Below are 19,008 nucleotides of genomic sequence, written 5' to 3' on the forward strand. Positions count from 1 at the left end.
CACCCCCACTAGAGCTGTACCTTGAGTGTCCTGCCATCCATTCTTAATTAGCACATTCTCTTTGATAATATCATCACTTTCAACACCTCTTTGTTCCTTTATCTGTGACATCTTTTGATTATCTGCTCCTATCACTGCTTGCTTGTCCCTACAACCACCCCACCCTCAACTTCTCTCCCCCCGCCTTAAACCAGCTTATATTTTACCCCTCTCCTATTTTTACTTAGTTCTGTTGAAGGATCATGAGGACTCGAAACGTCAACTCTTTTCTTCTCCGCCGATGCTGCCAGACCTGCTGAGTTTTTCCAGATAATTCTGTTTTTGTTTTGGATTTCCAGCATCCGCAGTAGTTTTTTGTTTTTATGACCTTTTCATTAGCGCTTAAGTAATTTTTAGAGGTAGGCATAATGTTTTTCTTGAAGTAAGTGATTAAATGCTGACTGCTCTGCAATGGGCTACAGTTGGCTGGCTCATTGTACACTGGCTTCACAATGAGGACAGTTGTGTGGCTTGCATTGTCATTTCCTGTGGTTTTTCTGCTCCGTCTTGTATTTTCCTTGTTCCAAACAGTAGATGTAATCAGCAAACTGCCTCTTCAGGTAAGCAGCAAAGTGATTCTTCTATACTCACGAAATGCATGGTTTTAATAATTACTCACCTTTTAAGTTTATCTGGGAACTGACTGGACTCTTTCCAACATTTCTTAGAGTTAAATCCTGTGCGAAAGAATTAACAACAGCAGCCAGAGATGCACAAGGACAAATAGAAAGGTATTAAAATTTTATTTTTTTTTAAATTACAAATCGTTTGTAACTGCCTAATTTGTTCTGTGGAAGGTCCATTAAATCAAAAGGTGATTCATAATTTGATGACAGCTTGATGGGATTCAGACCATATTTTTACAACGAACAGTTCACTGTGAACTTGAGTGATAAGTACCCGCAAAGAATGGAAAAGCATGTAAATGATAGTCTATAACAGATCACCCACAGTGAACAAGGAGACTGGAGCTTAATGAGTTAAATTATATAGACGGAGGTTACATAGACTAGCTTATTCTCTCAAGTATAGAAGATTAAGGGGTTATTTAATTGAGATGTTTAAAATGATTAAAGGAATTGATTGGCTCGATGGAGTGAAATTATTTCCTGTGTGGGAATGCAGTACATGAAGTTCAATCCCAATATGAGTGTCAGGCCGTTCAGGCACAGGAAGCACTTTCACTGCCTGAGGGAGGTAGTTTCAATCGTGGCTTTCAAAAGCTAATCGGATAAGCTCCTGGGGGGGGGCGGGGGGGGGAAATATTGTCAGGCTACAGGGAAATGTCAGGGAAGTGGGACTGGCTAAATTGCTCTTGCAAAGTGCCGGCACGAGTTCAGCAGGCCGAATAGCCTCCTCCTGTGCTGTAACCATTCTACGATTCTGTGACATAAAAAAACAGGAAAGCTGGAAACACTCAGCGTGTCAGGCAACATCTGTGGAGAGGGAAGCAGAGCTCAAATTTCACATCTGTAACTTTTCACCTGATTTCCAGAATCAGAGCATCAGCAATATTTTGCTTTTCTATGAACCTATAATGGATTAGAATATATTTTGTTTGAATATTTCCAGGTAGCTGTATATCTTACTTTGATCTAACTTCCAGTTTTGCGCAAAGTGCTGCTCTCTGCATTACAAAAGGGCTGTAGGGGGCATTGGAGAAAGTGCTATAAAGATTAACAAAAATGATGCCAGAATGAAGGGGATATAATTTTTAGGAAAGATTGACAGGCTGGCGCTCATTTCTTTCGATAAGAGAAGATTGCGAAGCAACCTGATAAAGGCGTTTAAAATTATGAAGGATCTTGGTAAGGTAGACATGGAGAAAATATTTCTACTTGCTCGGGGTCCAAAGCTTTAAAGCTTAATTATATTTAAAACTGATATGAAACATTCTATTAATATCCATTAATATGAGACAGTTACTAATAAATGCCGTAAGAAACTCAGGAGAACCGTCTTCACTCAAAGGCTGGCAGAATGTGGCACTCACGAGCAGGTAGGGTGGTTGAGGCGATTAGTGTAGATATATTCAAGGGAAAGTGAGGTATGTACATGAGACTGATAGGGATAGGATGGCGTGTTGGTAGGATGAGATGACATAAGGTGGGAGGAAGTTCGTATGACACACAAATTTCAACAAATATCTGTTGGGTCACACGACCTGTTGCTGCACTGTAGAATTTGATGTAATTCTATTATCGACAACAACTAGAACTTGCATTTATGAAGTGCCTTTAATGTGGTAAACTATTTTAACGGCCCCCTCTCCCCGATAGGTGTCTTATCAAACTAATCCGAGCCGCACAGGAAGAGACTAGGACACATGACCAAAAGCTTAATCAAAGAGGTAGGTTTTAAGGAGCATCTGAAAGGAGGAGAGGAAATGAGGGGCAAAGAGTGTTAAGGAAGGAATTCCAGAGCTCAGGGTCAAGCCAGCTGGAAGCACAGTTAGCAAAGAAGGGGGTGATGAAAATCAAGGATGCGTGTGAGGCCAGAATTGGAGGTGGGGATGAAATTGTAGGGCTGAGGGAGGTGAGAAAGATAAAGAAGGGTAAAGTCCTGGAGGGATTTGAAAACAGGGATGAGGTGTTGCTTACCCAGTCTATCAAGCTAGGAAGACAAACAGCAACAGAATAAAGATTAGTATAGAAGGAACAGGAATTCGGTGAATGGAAAAAGGACAGACAAGTTGTAGCATGGTGCTGGAATGCACATGCACCAATGTGAGCTGTGCTACAAGTACAGTCAATAAGCTTCAGGCACAGTTTGTGACATGGGGTTGTTTTTGTGATACGGTAACCGTAACATGGGCTTGAACATGCTTAAGCATGGTCAGGTGTGGGAATTAAATCATAGAGAAGTAGGAAACGGCGACTAATTTGCCCAGCATAGACTGGAAAATGAAACATAGATAGGGCAAGGAGAGTGAAGAGTTTGTAAAATATGTACAGGAAAACTTTCTTACTCCATGTGTTTCTAACCAAGTAAGGAAAGAAACAATGTTGGATCTCGCTCTGGGGAATGAAATAGGGCAAGTGAAGTGTGTTGTAGGGCGAGAGAGTCTGGACAATTGTGAGCATAACGTAATTAGTCCTAAAGTAGTTATAGAAAGAAAGATCAAAGGTGAAAATGTCCAACTGAAAGAGAGACACTTATAATGATTTGAAAAGAGATTTAGCACAGTTGGACTGGAAACAAACAGTGTGTGGGGAAACAGAAATGAGCAATGGCAGACCTGCAAGGCAGTGCTTGGATACAAACTAAACATGTTCCCATAAGGATTAAAGATGGGACACCAAAGCTAGAGCATCTGCTTGATGAAGGAAATAAAGGTTCAAATAAAACAGAAGAAAAAAAAAATTGGCAAATTTAGGGTACAGAATACAGTCAAAAACCGGGCAGAGTACAAAGGGTGCTAAAGGAAATGTATAAATATAAGAAGAGCAAAGAGAGACTATGAGAAAAGATTGTGAGGTGAAATAAAAGGGAATCCAATAATCTTTTGATCAATTTAAAGAAAGTGGAAGGATGATAAAGGAACATTGGGATCAAATAGGGACAAAATGTGGAAGCAGAGAGACTGAATAATTACTTTGCATCCATCTTCACGAAAAGAGGATGAAGTAAATATTGCGAAGACTATTGGGGACTTGACACATTGAATAGGATAAAATAGATAGAAAGAAGGGTCTGCCATGGCTCAGTTGGTAGCACGGTTGCCTCCGAGTTACAAAGTTCTGCATTCAGAATGTGAACATAAGTTCAAGCTTGAACACAAATATCAGGGTAATATTGGCCGCTGATTATACATTGCAACAACGCCTATTGTTACCATTATGAGTTTTATAAGACTATTGTATTTTGGGACTGTAACTTTAAATTTAGGGTAAATAAAGGTAGTGGGTTGTGGGGGAGGTTGTGTGATCTGTTCTGAAGTCTGCCTAACAGTGGGTGGTTTGAATGTTAGAGATCAAAGGAAGGCTTTGGTTGTTTTTACTGAGAAGGAGTGCAAAGTATTTATGCTGACAGATAATGGCAGCAGTCTCTGAGTTTACAATGAGTAAACTCTGAGTCTCCCAAAGTCCTAGCAAGCTGTTGAAGGCATTGGGTTGTAAATAGTTATGCTGTAAACTGTCCATTTTCTTTTAAGATGAAAGAAAGTTGGGGTTAAGGAGAGCTAATTAGCATTTCTACCTGAATGTAAGGTTATTGTGTTTCACATTGCCATGGGGAAGGGGGCAGAGCAAGCCATTTTTTGAGATTAGGTTACAGGCTTCCCTACAAATTAATGAAACTCAGGCAGACAGCAGTTTTTGTGTAGTCAGCCACGAGAAAGGCTGCTTAGCTTTGCAAGCTACCTTAGCCAAATATGTGAGGGAAACAGCCTCTAGCCGAAGAGACACACCCTGCTGCTTTCTAAGGATTCCACAAAAGTGCTGGCATGGTCAGGGGAAAGAAGAATCATTGGAACAGGCTTTACTACTGGTGGTATATTTAATAAACTCTTTGAAAACTGAGTAAAGCACCTGAGATGATCATTTGAAGTTACTACTCAGTGAAATGAGTATACGGGAGCCAATTGGAAGCAGGGAGCAACTGTGAACTGTTGGCTATAAGGACTGTAATTCTGTGGAGAATGCAATATGCAATAAGTATAAAAGGGAAATGATTGTTTTTGTAGTTTAAAGTATAAGTTACCTAGAAAAAGAAAATAGCGTTTAGTCAATGGTGCTTTTTAGTGTTTTGTTACAGTAAATGATTTAAAATGGGAAATCTTGTCATAGGTGTATCATTCTTCCAGTTAGGAAGTTTGGATCTCTTTTTAAAAGTTACCCATCTCTACAGAGAGTGTAATACTATGCTTCCAAAGTGCCTCATTTGCTGTAATGTACTTTAAAGTATCTATATGAATGCAGGGATTCTTTTTAATAATTAAGCATCATTCAAAGTTGATAAGCCACCCGGTCTAAATGGGATGCATCCTAGGTTGCTGAGGAAAGCAAGTGTGTAGATAACAGAATCTGTAACCATAATCTTTCAATCCTCCTTTGATATGGGAGTGATGATGGAGGATTGTTGATGTTTGAAAAGGTGTTAGGGATAAACCTGGTATCTACTGGTCAATCAGTTTAATGTCAGTGATGAGAAAAGAAAAACTACCAGAGGCCATTATCAAGGCTAAAATTATTTCTCGCTTGAAGCACAGGTCAATAAGGGACAGTATAGCATGAATTTGTTAAAGGTGGATTGTGGCTAAGTTCTTTGATAAAGTAGCAGCGAGGATTGGTGAAGGTAATGCAGTGTATTTTCTAGATATGGGCTTTCAAGAGACACTTGATAAAGTGCCACATAACAGACTTCTTTAAACCACAGAAGCACTCAGAATCAAAGGGACAGTTGTAGCTTGGGTATGTACTGGCTAAAAGGTGCAGTGTAGAGATAAACAAACGCTGTTCCAACTGGAAAGATTTATGCAGTTAAGCTCCCCCAGGATCAGAATTAGAACCTTAGCTTTTCTTATTTAATATTTGTGCTTCTCAGCCGCTAAAAATCGTTCCTGCTCCCTCTCCATCTCTCCATAATATCAGGACCGTTAAATCTTTCTCTTTCTACAGATGCTGCCCAACCTGCTGAGCATTTTCAGCACTTGGTCATTTTGTTATGCATTCCTGGAGTCTGAGCATTGCTTGTAGGGCCAGCATTGGTTGCCCATTCCTAAATGCCCTTGAACTGAGTGGCTTGCTAAACTATTTCAGGGGACAGTTATGAGCCAAGCAGATTGCTGTGGCTCTGGAGTCACATGTAAGACATACCAGGTAAGGATGGCAGAGTATAAAAGCAAAATACTGCGGATGTTGAAAATCTGAAACAAAAACAAAAATTGCTGGAAAAACTCAGCAGGCCTGACAGCATCTGTGGAGAGAAAGACAGAGTTAGCGTTTCTAGTCCGTATGACTCTCCTTCAGAGTGGCAGAGTTCCTTCCCTAAAGGACGTTAGGAAACTAGATGGGTTTTTATGACAATTGATGATAGTTTCATGGTCACCATTACTGAGACAAGCTTTATAATTCCAGATTTTATTACCTGAGTTTGAATTCCACCAACTGTGGAACTCCTGACGTCACTGTTCCCCATTTAAATTTTCAGGTAGGTGGGGGCACAGCGAAATCAGCTCAGGACATCCCAACGGAATTTACAGCCAATTAAGTACTTCTTTTTTAAATGTAGTCACTATTGAAAAAAAGGAAATGTGACAGCTATATATGTGCACAGAAAGGTCCAGCCTTCAGCGATGATAGGATAAGCAAATAACCTATTTTTGCTCTGTTGGTTGGGAGGTAAATATTTTTCAAGATACCATGGAGAAATCCCATGCAGTTTTTTGAAGAATGTAGTGGGAGTTTTTGGTTTAATGTCTCATCTAAAAGATGACACCTCCTATAGAATAGCACTCTTTCAGTCTGCATTTTATGCTAAATATTGTAGACAAGTTGGGGTCTGAATTAGAATTAGAAATGAAGCCCATTGAATACAGATGAATAAATTGTTAAAAGCTATTAGGAGTATAAATTACTGTAGTTCAATTTTTAAAATTCCTTTGTGGGACCTGGGCATCGCTGGCAAGGCCAACATTTATTGCCCATGGAATTAAAAGTCTGATGGTGACCACGAAACAATTGCACATTGTCGTAAAAACCCATCTGGTTCACTAATGCCCTTTAGGGAAGGAAATCTGCTGTCCTTACTTGGCCTGGCCTACATGTGACTCCAGACCCACATCAATGTGGTTGACTCTTAAATGCTCTCTGAACAAGGGCAATTATGGACAATAAATGCTGGCCAAGCCAGCGATGCCCACATCTCAGAGACGAATAAAAAAAATATCATTGCCTATGAGAAGTCCCTTGAGCTGCTGCTGTCCGTGTGGTGAAGTTACAGCAACACTGTGCTATTAGGGAGGGAGTTCCAGCATTTTGACCTCATGATGAAAGAATGGTGATGTAATTACAAGTCAGGATGGTGTATGACTTGAAGGTGAACTTGCAGATGTTAGCATGTGCCTTCTTCCCTTGTCCTTCTAGAGGGTAGGGGCCATGGGTATAGGAGGTGCTGTCATTGCAACCATGGTGATTGTTGCAGTGCATCTTGCAGGTGGTGCACACTGTAGGCATGGTGCACTAGTGGTAGAGGGAGTGAATGTTCAAGATGGTGGATGGGATGCCGATCAAGCAGGCTGCTTTGTCCAGGACGGTGTCGAACTGTACTCTTCCCAGCACTTAGAAAAAGTCTAGGCAATCAGGCAGAGTCAACATGGTTTTGGAAAAGGGAAATCATGTTTTAACCAATTTATTGGAGTCCTTTCAAGGAGTCACAGTGCTGTGGATAAGGGAGAACTGGTGGATGTACCATACCTAGATTTCCGGAAAGCATTTGATAAAAAGCTACATCAAAAGTTATTGCAAAAATTATGAACTCATGGTGTATGGGGTAACAAATTGACATGGATAGAAGACAACTAATAGCTAACAGAAAGCAGAGAGTTGGCATAAATGGATCTTTTTCTGGTTGGCAGGATGTGACAAGTGATGTGCCACAGGGATTAGTGCTGGGTCCTCAACTTTTTACAATTTATATAAATGACTTGGATAAAGGGACCGAAGGAATGGTGGCTAAATTTGCTGATGACACAAAGATAGGTAGGAAAGTAAATGTGGAAAGGATGTAAGGGGGCTATAAAGTGACATAGATAGGTTAAGTGAGTGGGCAAAGGTCTGGCAAATGGAGTATAATGTGGGCAAATGTAAAATCATTCATTTCGGCAGGAAGAATAAAAAGCTTATTATCTAAATGGTGAGAGATTGCAGAGCTCTGAGATTCAGAGGGATCTGATTGTCCTAGTGCATGAATCACAAAAGGTTAGTATGCAGGTACAGCAGGTAATTAGGAAAGCTAATAGAATGTTATCATTTATTGCGAGGGGAATTGGTTACAAAGTAGGGACATTATGCTTCAGTTATACAGGGCACTGGTGAGACCACATCTGGAGCACTGTGTACAGTTCTGGTCTCCTTAATTAAAGAACAGATGTAAATGCATTAGAAGCAGTTCAGAAAAGGTTTACTAGACTAATTATGAGGAAATGTTGGACAGGTTAGGCTTGTATCCACTGGAATTTAGAAGAGTAAGAGGCGACTCAATTGAAACATTTAACATCCTGTGGGGTCTTGACAGGGTGGATGTGGAGAGGATGTTTCCTCTTGTGGAAGAATCTAGACCAGGGGTCACTGTTTCAAAATAAGGGATCACTTACTTCAGACCGAGATGAGGAGAATTTTTTTTCTCCCAGAGGGTTGTGAGTCTTTGGAACTCTCTTCCTGTAAAGGTGGTGGAAGCAGAGTCTTTGAATATTTTTAAGACAGAGCTAGATAGATTCAAGATAAACAAGGGGGTGAAAGGTTATCGGGGTAGGCAGGAATGTAGGGTTGAGGTTACAATCAGATCAGCCATGATCTCATTGAATGATGGAGCAAGCTCATGGGACCGAGTGACCTACTCCTGCTCCTAATTCGTTTGTACGTATGTATGTACGTTGTGCCTTTGTGTGTACTCTGTGGGTCGTTATGGCCTGGAATGCACTGTCTAAAAAGATGCTGAATGTAGATTTAATAGTAACATTCAAAAGGGAATTGGGTATATACTTGAATAAGAATTTATTTTCACTAGTTTGAACAGTCATACTAAATGCAGCTCATGCTCAATCTCAGACCATTACTTGAGCAAAACTCTTAATAGTTATCATGAAACTGCTTTCAGGTCTATTTTCAATAGTCTAATGCCATCATTGGCAGGGATCTAAAGTGTTATTCTCAAAATTATATCACATCTGCAGCTCAGAAACCAGCCATTCAGTCCAACTTCTCATTGCCCCTGTTTATATCCCACATGAGCTTCTTCTCACACTAATGACATCTTCTCACCCTGTTCCAGTGTATTCTAGTCCTTCCTCTCACACGTTCCCTTAAATACATCAGTTCCATCTCCTACGACCACTCCACGGCAGCAACTTCTGCATTTTCCCTGTATCAGAAAATTCTTCCTAAATTCTTTATTTGATCTGTTACTGGCTATCTTATGTGTATGCTCCCCTGTTCTGAACTCACTAACAAGTGGAAACACAGGGCTGAATCTTATCAGCCTCACGGAGAAGGCTTTGGGGGTGGGAGGGAGGGGAATTTCTCAAAATTGCGGGTTGGGCCATCTACCCAACCCCACTTTTTTTTTAACCAATTTTGGAAGTCTTCAGGAGGTGGCTGTATCTTGAGGCACTCCGGTCACCACCCACTTACACCACTGAGCCCACATCTCCTGGTAGGGTGACCGGCTGCACACTGCTTCTGGTGCTCTGATTGGCCTGCTTGCCTGTGCACACTGTGCTGAATTGAACAGGGCTCCTGGAGGCTGCCTCTTATTACTCTGGGAAGATCACAGAGTCACAGAATCACAGAATCATACAATGCAGAAGAGGCCCTTCAGCCCATCGAGTCTGCACCGACACGTGAGAAACACCTAACCTACCTACCTAACCCCATTTACCATAAGACTATAAGACATAGGAGCAGAAATTATGCCATTCGGCCCATCGAGTCTGCTCCGTCAATCAATCATGGCTGATAAGTTTCTCAACCCCATTCTCCCGCCTTCTCCCCATAACCTTTGATCCCCTTACCAATCAAGAACCTATCTATCTCTGTCTTAAATACACTCAATGACCTGGCCTCCACAGCCTTCTGTGGTGATGAATTCCATAGAGTCACCACTCTCTGGCTAAAGAAGTTTCTCCTCATCTCTGTTCTAAAAGGTCTTTCCTTTATGCTGAGGCTGTGCCCTCGGGTCCTAGTCTCTCCTACTAATGGAAACATCTTCCCCACGTCCACTCTATCCAGGCCTTTCAGTATTCTGTAAGTTTCAATCAGATGCCCCTTCATCCTTCTAAACTCCATCGAGTATAGACCTAGAGTCCTCAAACGTTCCTCATATGTTAAGCCTTTCATTCCTGGGATCGTGCTCGTGAACCTCCTCTGGACCCTCTCCAGGGCCAAAACATCCTTCCTGAGATACGGGGCCCAAAATTGCTCACAATATTCTAAATGTGGTCTGACCAGAGCCTTATAAAGCCTCAGCAGCACATCCCTGCTTTTATATTCTAGTCATCTCGAAATAAATGCCAACATTGCATTTGCCTTCCTAACTACCGACTCAACCTGCAAGTTAACCTTAAGAGAATCCTGGACTAGGACTCCAAAGTCACTTTGCACTCCAGATTTCTGAATTCTCTCCCCATTTAGAAAATAGTCTATGCCTCTATTCTTCCTACCAAAGTGCATGACCTCACACTTCCCCACGTTGTATTCCATCTGCCACTTCTTTGTCCATTCTCCTAACCTGTTCAAATCCTTCTGCAGCCTTCCCGCCTCCTCAATACTACCTGTCCCTCCACATATCTTTGAATCATCTGCAAACTTAGCCAGAATGCCCTCAGTTCCTTCATCTAGATCATTAATGTATAAAGTGAAAAGTTGTGGTCCCAACACTGACCCCTGCGGAACTCAACTAGACGTCCTCCCTTTAGTATGCTTCTTCCTAGGGATGACTTTTTGCTGTGTCTCCCAAATTACTCCCAGAAACTCCTGCCATTTGCTGTTCCACTGTCTTTCCTGCTAGGCTCATCTCCCAGTCAATTCTGGCCAGCTCCTCATTTCTTACTAACAAAGCAACCCCACTCCCTCTGCCAACCTGCCTATCTGTTCGATAGGATGTATATCCTTGGATATTTAGCTCCCAGTCCTGATCCCCTTGCAGCCATGTCTCCGTAATGCCCACCACATCATACCTGCCAATTTCAATCTGCGCCACAAGCTCATTTACCTTATTTCGTATACTGCGTGCATTCAGATACAACACCTTCAGTCCTGTATTTCCCGTCCCCTTTCTCATTATCGTCCCTTTATCTGATGTGCTTGAAGTTAGATTCCTAGCCATTTCCAAACACTCTGTCCTATTTTGTGTTCTGGATACTTTAATAGCCTCTCCTGGGCTCTCCTTTCTTTTCAGTTTTTTCATAATTTTCCATGAAGTTGAATCCCCCCCCACCCAACACACTAACCTGCTGCTTTGTTTACTATTAGTCATACTTCTTGGAGTTTTACCCTTCCCTTCCCTCCCACTTTCTAGTTTACCTGCATTTGGCCCAACATTTGCGGGCGGTACTGGGATACCATCACAGGCAGTGCCTGCAAATGGTCCTGGCCCACACTTAAAAACAATGTAAGTAAGATTCCAAAGCCACCTCTGTCATAGATTCATGGCATCATACAGCGCCCAAGGGTCTGTCTAGCCTGCACCAGCTTCCTGAAAGATCTACCAATAAGTCCCACTCCCCTGTACTTCTATGTCATTTTTAATTGGCGAGCTGGTTCCCTTTTTTTTGCTTGTAGTTCCTTTGTGTGACAAAGTGAATTAAATTGCAGCTGTTGTTTGTCGGAGGCCAGTGACATTTAAAGCTATCCATGTGCTTTACAAAAAATAATAATCTCTCGCAGCCAACACAAAATCCTTGGTATTGATCAGAAAACCAAAAGGAGATGAACCTCTCATCCGCTAGAAAACAGAATTACCTGGAAAAACTCAGCAGGTCTGGCAGCATCGGTGGAGAAGAAATCAGTTAACGTTTCGAGTCTTCATGACCCTTCGGCAGAACTGAAGCATAGTTAGGAGAAAGGCGAAATATAATCCTGTTGGAGCAGGGCAGAAGAGACAGGCGGAAAGCTGGCTTAAGGTGGGGGGGCGGGGGGGGAGAGAGAAGTTGACGGTGTGGTGATTGTGGAGATAAGCAAGCAGTGATAGGAGCAGATAATCAAAAGATGTCACAGACTAAAGGATCAAAGAGGTGTTGAAGGTGGTGATATTTGTCTAAGAAAAGTGCTAATTAAGAATGGAAGACAGGACACTCAAGGTACAGCTCTAGTGGGGGTGGGGTGGAAAGACTAACAAAGTTTTAGTTTTAGATTTAAAAATAATGGAAATAGGTGGGAAAAGAAGAATCTATATAAATTATTGAAAAAAAAGGGAGGGGGGAGAAACAGGGTGGGGATGGGGGGAGGGGGAGTTTAAGATCTAAAGTTGTTGAACAGAACCATACTTCTTCAGAGAGGGCATTCCCCACCCCGGGACCTGGAAAAATTTATTAATTTTGCTTCCAATCTCCACCCCTCCATCATTTTCACATGGTCCATCTCTGACACTTCTCTTCCCTTCCTTGACCTCTCTGTCTCAATTTCTGATGATAGACTGTCCACCAATATCCATTACAAGCCTACCGACTCCCACAGCTGCCTCGACTACAGCTCCTCACACCCCGCTTCCTGTAAGGACTCCATCCCATTCTCTCAGTTCCTTCGCCTCCGTCGCATCTGTTCTGATGACGCTACCTTCAAAAACAGCTTCTCTGACATGTCCTCCTTCTTCCTTAACCGAGGTTTTCCATCCACGGTCGTTGACAGGGCCCTCAACCGTGTCCGGCCCATATCTCGCGCATCCGCCCTCACGCCTTCTCCTCCTTCTCAGAAACATGATAGGGTCCCCCTTGTCCTCACTTATCACCCCACCAGCCTCCGCATTCAAAGGATCATCCTCCCCCATTTCCGCCAACTCCAGCATGATGCCACCACCAAACACATCTTCCCTTCACCCCCCCTGGCGGTATTCCATAGGGATCGTTCCCTCCGGGACACCCTGGTCCACTCCTCCATCACCCCCTACTCCTCAACCCCCACCTATGGCACCTCCCCATGCCCACGCAGAAGATGCAACACCTGCCCCTTCACTTCCTCTCTCCTCACCGTCCAAGGGCCCAAACACTCCTTTCAAGTGAAGCAGCATTTCAATTGCATTTCACCTAACTTAGTCTACTGCATTCGTTGCTCCCAATGCAGTCTCCTCTACATTGGAGAGACCAAACGCAAACTGGGCAACCGCTTTGCAGAACACCTGCGGTCTGTCCGCAAGAAAGACCCAAACCTCCCTGTCGCTTTCCATTTTAACACTCCACCCTGTTCTCTTGCCCACATGTCTGTCCTTGGCTTGCTGCATTGTTCCAGTGAAGCCCAACGCAAACTGGAGGAGCAGCACCTCATCTTCCGACTAGGTACTTTACAGCCTTCCGGGCTGAATATTGAATTCAACAACTTTAGATCTTAAACTCCCCCTCCCCCCATCCCCACCCCGTTTCTCCCCCCTCCCTTTTTTTTCAATAATTTATATAGATTCTTCTTTTCCCACCTATTTCCATTATTTTTAAATCTAAAACTAAAACTTTGTTAGTCTTTCCACCCCACCCCCACTAGAGCTGTACCTTGAGTATCCTGTCTTCCATTCTTAATTAGCACTTTTCTTAGACAATATCACCGCCTTCAACACCTCTTTGATCCTTTAGTCTGTGACATCTTTTGATTATCTGCTCCTATCACTGCTTGCTTATCTCCACAATCACCACACCGTCAACTTCTCTCTCACCCCGCCCCCCCCACCTTAAACCAGCTTTCCGCCTGACTCTTCTGCCCTGCTCCGACAGGATTATATTTCGCCTTTCTCCTAACTATGCTTCAGTTCTGCCGAAGGGTCATGAAGACTCGAAACGTTAACTGATTTCTTCTCCACCGATGCTGCCAGACCTGCTGAGTTTTTCCAGGTAATTCTGTTTTTGTTTTGGATTTCCAGCATCCGCAGTAGCTTTTAGCTTTTAGTTTTTATCTCTCATCCGCTAGGGTTGTTAGATGACTGATCACTTACCATACCAGGAAACAATCATTAAAGCAGACAGGATGCAAAGTTATATTGCCAAGTCAGTCTGATCCAAACCCCAGGCATCATGCTGACATTGTCTGCTTATGTATTTGTGTCATTGTGCACAGCTGTGTTTGCCATTGCCATGACTTGGTAGAGGTAATGAAATTTGAACACCAATGGGAGTAAAACAAAAGAGATTTTAACCAACTGAATTTAAATAGCGCGGGAAATGTATCTACTGAGGAGCCAAAATAGGTGTATTCCAAAGAAAGTAAACCTATATGTGTCCCTGTTCTGCCGTCACTTGAATCTGCTGTCGAATGCAGTGTGCCATTCAGTAGAACAGATTTCAACAATGACGGAGAGCCTCACGCTGGCATCGCCATCAGTTATACCTGTAGGAACGTTGGTAAAATCTGCCTTAGGAAAGTCATTCCCAATAAAACAACAGCTTCTAACTGTGAGGAACTTAGTCTTTAAAAAGGAAGGGAAATGTACAAAACATTTCCATCATTATTTCACAAGACAGCCTAATGTAAGCACGACCATCATGATCTCACTGAAGGGCAGAATAGATTCGAGGGTCGGAATGGCTTAGCCCTGTTCTTATTATTGCTCTTTTGCTTTTAATCTTGGCATCTTGAATAAAACGTAGTTAAATATTTTCATAGATAAAAACAGAAAATGCTGGAAAAACTCAGCAGGTCTGGCAGCATCCACGGAGAGAAAAACAGAGTTAGCGCTTCGGGCAGAATTTTCTGCTGCTTTCCACCTTTGATCAGGAGTATGACGCATGTCCCAGAGTGGCAACGGCTTCTAATTATACAGCGCTTCAATGTAATAAAACTTCCCAAAGAGCTTCGCAGGAAAGCTCCTGAGCCGCACAAGACAATATTAGGGCAGATGGTTGAATGCTTAGTTAAAGAGGTAGCTTTTAAGGGACATCGTAAAAGAAGAAAGAGGGGTATAAAGTTGAAGAGGCTTAGCAAGGGAATTCTAGAGCTGGTTGGAGCGGGCGCAGGCGGGCGTGGAGCCGATTGCCGCCCGTGATCGACTGCACACTGCCATTTTACGTGGGCGGGCCAATTAAGGCCCAGCACGCCTGGTGGCGCTCAGTGCTACCTGTGCGGGTGGGGGGAGGAGGGAGTGTCGGGGCCTGCACTCCTTCGGAGGCACGGAGCTGCCTCAGGGAGATTAAGTTCAGATTGAAAGCTTTTAATAAAGACAGATAAAAATGATTTGGACATGCCTCCTCATGCGACAGTGTCACATGAGCTGGGGCATGTTTATGAATTGTGAAAAAAAAATTATTTATTTAATAAACCCTCCAGGAAACCTCATCCCGCCCGTGGATGAGGTTTCCTAAAAAACAGTAAGGCCGCCTGGACTCTTCGCCTGCCCGCCAACCTAAAGGTTGGACAGGCAGCGTTGATAATTACTTCAATTGGTTTATTAATGACATTAACAGGCCTTTGACAGTTCGGCTGGTGCACCCACCAAATGAAAGATCTGAATGACGCGCAGTGACTTCGGGAAGCCCGCCCAACGTCACCACGCGTCATTTTATGCGTCGGGGTGCCGGGCCCACCCCCGCACGCCGACGTGAAAATTCTCCTCTTCAAGTCCGTATGACTCTTCATCTGCAGAAGGCTCATAAGCACTCAAAACATTAACTCCGTTTCTATCTCCATGGATGCTGCAAGACCTGTTGAGTTTTTCTAGCATTTTCTGTTCTTATTTCCGGTTTCCAGAATCTGCAGTGTTTTGCATTTATTTAAATATTTTCGTCATAATTTCCTTTTCTGATGGCATCCCTTGATGCTGTCATTCAATTTGGTACCATCTAGAGTGATAACAGGAATTGGAGTGTCAAGCAGTCACCTTGAGATACTCGTGTGCATGTCCTAGTTACTAGTTTAGAAGTGTGAATAGCAAGAGGCACCAGGGTAGGTCAGCTGCTTTCTACCTTTGATCAGGAGTATGACGCATGTCCCAGAGTGGCAACAACTTCTAATTATATAGCACTTTAATGTAATGAAACTTCCCAAAGAGCTTCACAGGAAAGCTCCTGAGCCACGTAAGACAATATTAGGGCAGATGGGTGAATGCTTAGTCAAAGAGGTATCTTTTAAGGGACATCGTAAAAGAAGAGGGGTATAAAGTTGAAGAGGCTTAGCAAGGGCATTCTAGAGCTTAGGGATGGGATTTTCTGCACCCGCCCGCCGCCGGGATCTTCCGGTCCCGCCGCAAGTCAATGGGCTTCTGGCTGAGGCGCCGCCTCGCCCATGGTGGATCCCAGCCGCGATGGGGCCAGAAAATTCCAGCCTAGGGCTCAGGAGCTGAAGACAAATGGCAATGGTGCGACAATTAAAATTGGGGATGCTGAAGAGGCCAGAATTAGAGGAGCTTAGATATCACAGAGGGTTGTAGGGCTGGAGGAGGTTACAGAAATAGAGAGGGATTGAAAACAAGGGTAGAAATTTTAAAACTGAGGTGCTGCTTCACCAGGAGCCAGCGCAGGTCAACAATCACAGGGGTGAGAGGTGAACGGAACCTGATATAAGTTACATCACGGGCAGCAGAGTTTTGGATTGTCTCAAGCTTATGGAGGGCAGACAGGAGTGCTAAAAAGAGAGAGAAATAAATTATAAAACATCAAGGGCTAAGCATAAGCAATGAGAATTTTGTAAGTTTATATGAGAAATTGGTTTAAAAAAATGGTAGGATCATTAAAATTAATTTACTAGGCAACTTACCCAATTCTCCATTAGCGGGCACATTACCCTCTGTGCAACTCAGACATGTAGACTGGGCAAGTCCCAGCTCTGACCCCTGTTCTACACTGGATTAAGTGGACCTAGATCAGGTCACCATTGGGATGTTGAAGATTGCACCCTTGGTGCAATCTTCAACATCCCAATGGTGACCTGATCTAGGTCCACTTGCAAAAGATTCAATTCCTCCTCATAGGCCCCTGGTTCTCCTATAGAAAAGCGCACGTGCAAATGTTAAGCAACCATACAATTTGGTTATGATACCACCCAACATCCTGACAACTCCTTAGACTTATACTGAAGAATGGTGATTTGGACTAGTTACTGAAGGTTAGTCTGTTTGTAGGAACAAATCTATCAATCAGCACCTTAGCAACTGGACTTGACCTATTGATGCACATGTTTTTTATTGAACATAACTGTTGGTTGTAAGTGCAGTTAACTTTGTATTCAGTTTCTTAGTAAAACTCACTCACCTTTTACTCACTCCATTTCAAAGATAGCCCATTATGATTCTTCAAGTGGCCAGTGAGACACATGGTGACGTCAACATGAAAACCAACACAACAAGCTTGGACAATGAGACCCTGGAGATGCTGACCAGCAATGTGATCGGAATCGCCCTTCCCGCCATTTACTTAGCAGTCATCCTCATCAGTCTGCCTGGCAATGGCATCTCCCTCTGGCTGCTTTGCTTCCACACACGCCCAAAGACTCCTTTAGTCATCTTCATGATCAACCTGACCATCACTGACATCTTGCTTGCCTTTTTTCTCCCCTTTCAGATTGCATACCACTTGAATCACAGTGACTGGATCTTTGGCAAGAATCTCTGTACATTCCTTACCACCTTGTTTTATGCCAACATGTATTGCTCCATTTTGACAATGACTTGCATCAGCATTGAGCGCTATGTTGGGGTGGTGTACCCAATGCAGTACTCAAAAGGGCGGAAAAAGTGGCACGCTATGATTGTCTGTTTTGGGATATGGACGATTTTAATAATTGTTTTATTACCCTTGGAATACAGTGATTTAACGTTTGAAGTTAAGCAGCTCAACATTACGACTTGCTTTGATGTTCTTAAAAGAGACATGCTTCCCAACATGAAAACATGGGGATTGTTCCTCTTCACCCTATTTGTGCTCCTCTTCCTGATCCCATTTACTATTACTGTCATATGTTACACGCTAGTAATACTAAAGCTGTCCCAAGCTTCTCAGGTGGCACACAGTGAGCGAAAAAGAAGAGCTGTTTATTTAGCCGCTATCGTGCTCTTGGTTTTTGTTACATGCTTTGCACCCAACAACATCACTCTCTTAATTCACATTATACGGAGAATCCGGTACAACACAGGGTGCTACACAGCATACAAGTTGACCTTGTCGCTAAGCTGTTTGAACAGTTGTCTCAACCCATTTGTTTTCTGTTTTGCTTCAACGGAATTCCAAAAACTTTTTCACCGTTTTTTGGGTCAGAGGCAGGCATATGTTCAAAGGAGCACAACAGAGATTCAGACAAAAGCGGTCTCCTTTCGGAGTTAGTAAAAAGATTGGCGATATACGCGGCCAAATACAACATTCAGGAAAACCCTCCCCAAAAAACCCAAAGATCTCCCTGATGACCTATAGGTCAAACCCACCTGTAATGGCATGGGGCATGAAGACTAGGTCAATATTCAGTTGGTTCATCTCGATTGAGATGTTCCATCCATTGCACTATAACTGTATTCGGCTTCAAGGATAAAGGAGGGAAAGGTCAGGTAGGATTTTTATTCCTGGCTCTTTGTTCAGTGGCATCTCTCGGAGAGCTCTCCACTACCCTCTACTGTGTGGATAGGATTAAATTTGGACCTGGGCTCCATGAAGAATAATCTGCCAACGTTTACTATCCAAGTTCATACATGTAGAATGGATACCTGGGCAAAGAATAGGCTCACATGTTCTGAACATTGGTAAAGCACCAAAGAGAAACTAACATTAACTTCTTGTATTGGCTGGTGCAGGTATTAACTTGGCTAGTTTGGTACCTCTGATTCTGAAGGCTTTGTCCCATTCTAGGGTGTGAGTACATCATCAAGGAGAGCTGTACCATCAGAGGTCCTGTGCTGTGTTTCAGCAGATGTTAAGCAAAGGATTCCCCCCCGCCCCCACCTCTGCCGGTTCAAGTGGATGTGAAAGATCCCGAACACTCTTTGTGGAAAAGCAGGAATGTCCTGGTCTACCCTCATCAATTCCATATAAAAAAGTCAGATTAACTGGTCTTTCTTTTCATTGATGTTTGTAGGATCATGTCCATGCCTTGTTCATGTACATGACAATAGTCATAGCACCTCAAAGTCATTCAA

The 19,008-nt window shown here is 43.0% G+C and overlaps 1 protein-coding gene across 2 annotated transcripts; it reads left to right on the forward strand.

Annotated features, from left to right (window-relative positions):
* Nucleotides 1-536: 536 nt before the first annotated feature.
* On the forward strand, nucleotides 537-18,773 carry LOC144682400 (P2Y purinoceptor 8-like). 2 transcript variants are annotated; one of them, XM_078544810.1, is made up of 3 exons: nucleotides 537-599; nucleotides 708-770; nucleotides 17,161-18,773. In XM_078544810.1, the coding sequence occupies exon 3, from the start codon at nucleotides 17,171-17,173 to the stop codon at nucleotides 18,203-18,205; it is 1,035 nt and encodes a 344-aa protein (XP_078400936.1). In that variant the 5' UTR covers nucleotides 537-599; nucleotides 708-770; nucleotides 17,161-17,170; the 3' UTR covers nucleotides 18,206-18,773. The 2 variants fall into 2 exon arrangements, with proteins under 2 accessions (XP_078400936.1, XP_078400937.1); XM_078544811.1 differs by lacking the exons at nucleotides 537-599; nucleotides 708-770 and adding an exon at nucleotides 2,345-2,389.
* The last annotated feature ends 235 nt before the right edge of the window (nucleotides 18,774-19,008 follow it).

This window comes from Cetorhinus maximus, chromosome 7 (assembly GCF_964194155.1).
Source record: "Cetorhinus maximus chromosome 7, sCetMax3.hap1.1, whole genome shotgun sequence".
Classification (NCBI taxonomy): Eukaryota; Metazoa; Chordata; class Chondrichthyes; order Lamniformes; family Cetorhinidae; genus Cetorhinus; species Cetorhinus maximus.

Excerpts from the sequence above, each read along its gene's own strand:
- LOC144682400 (XM_078544810.1), top strand. The coding sequence starts at position 17,171 with ATGATTCTTCAAGTGGCCAGTGAGACACATGGTGACGTCAACATGAAA.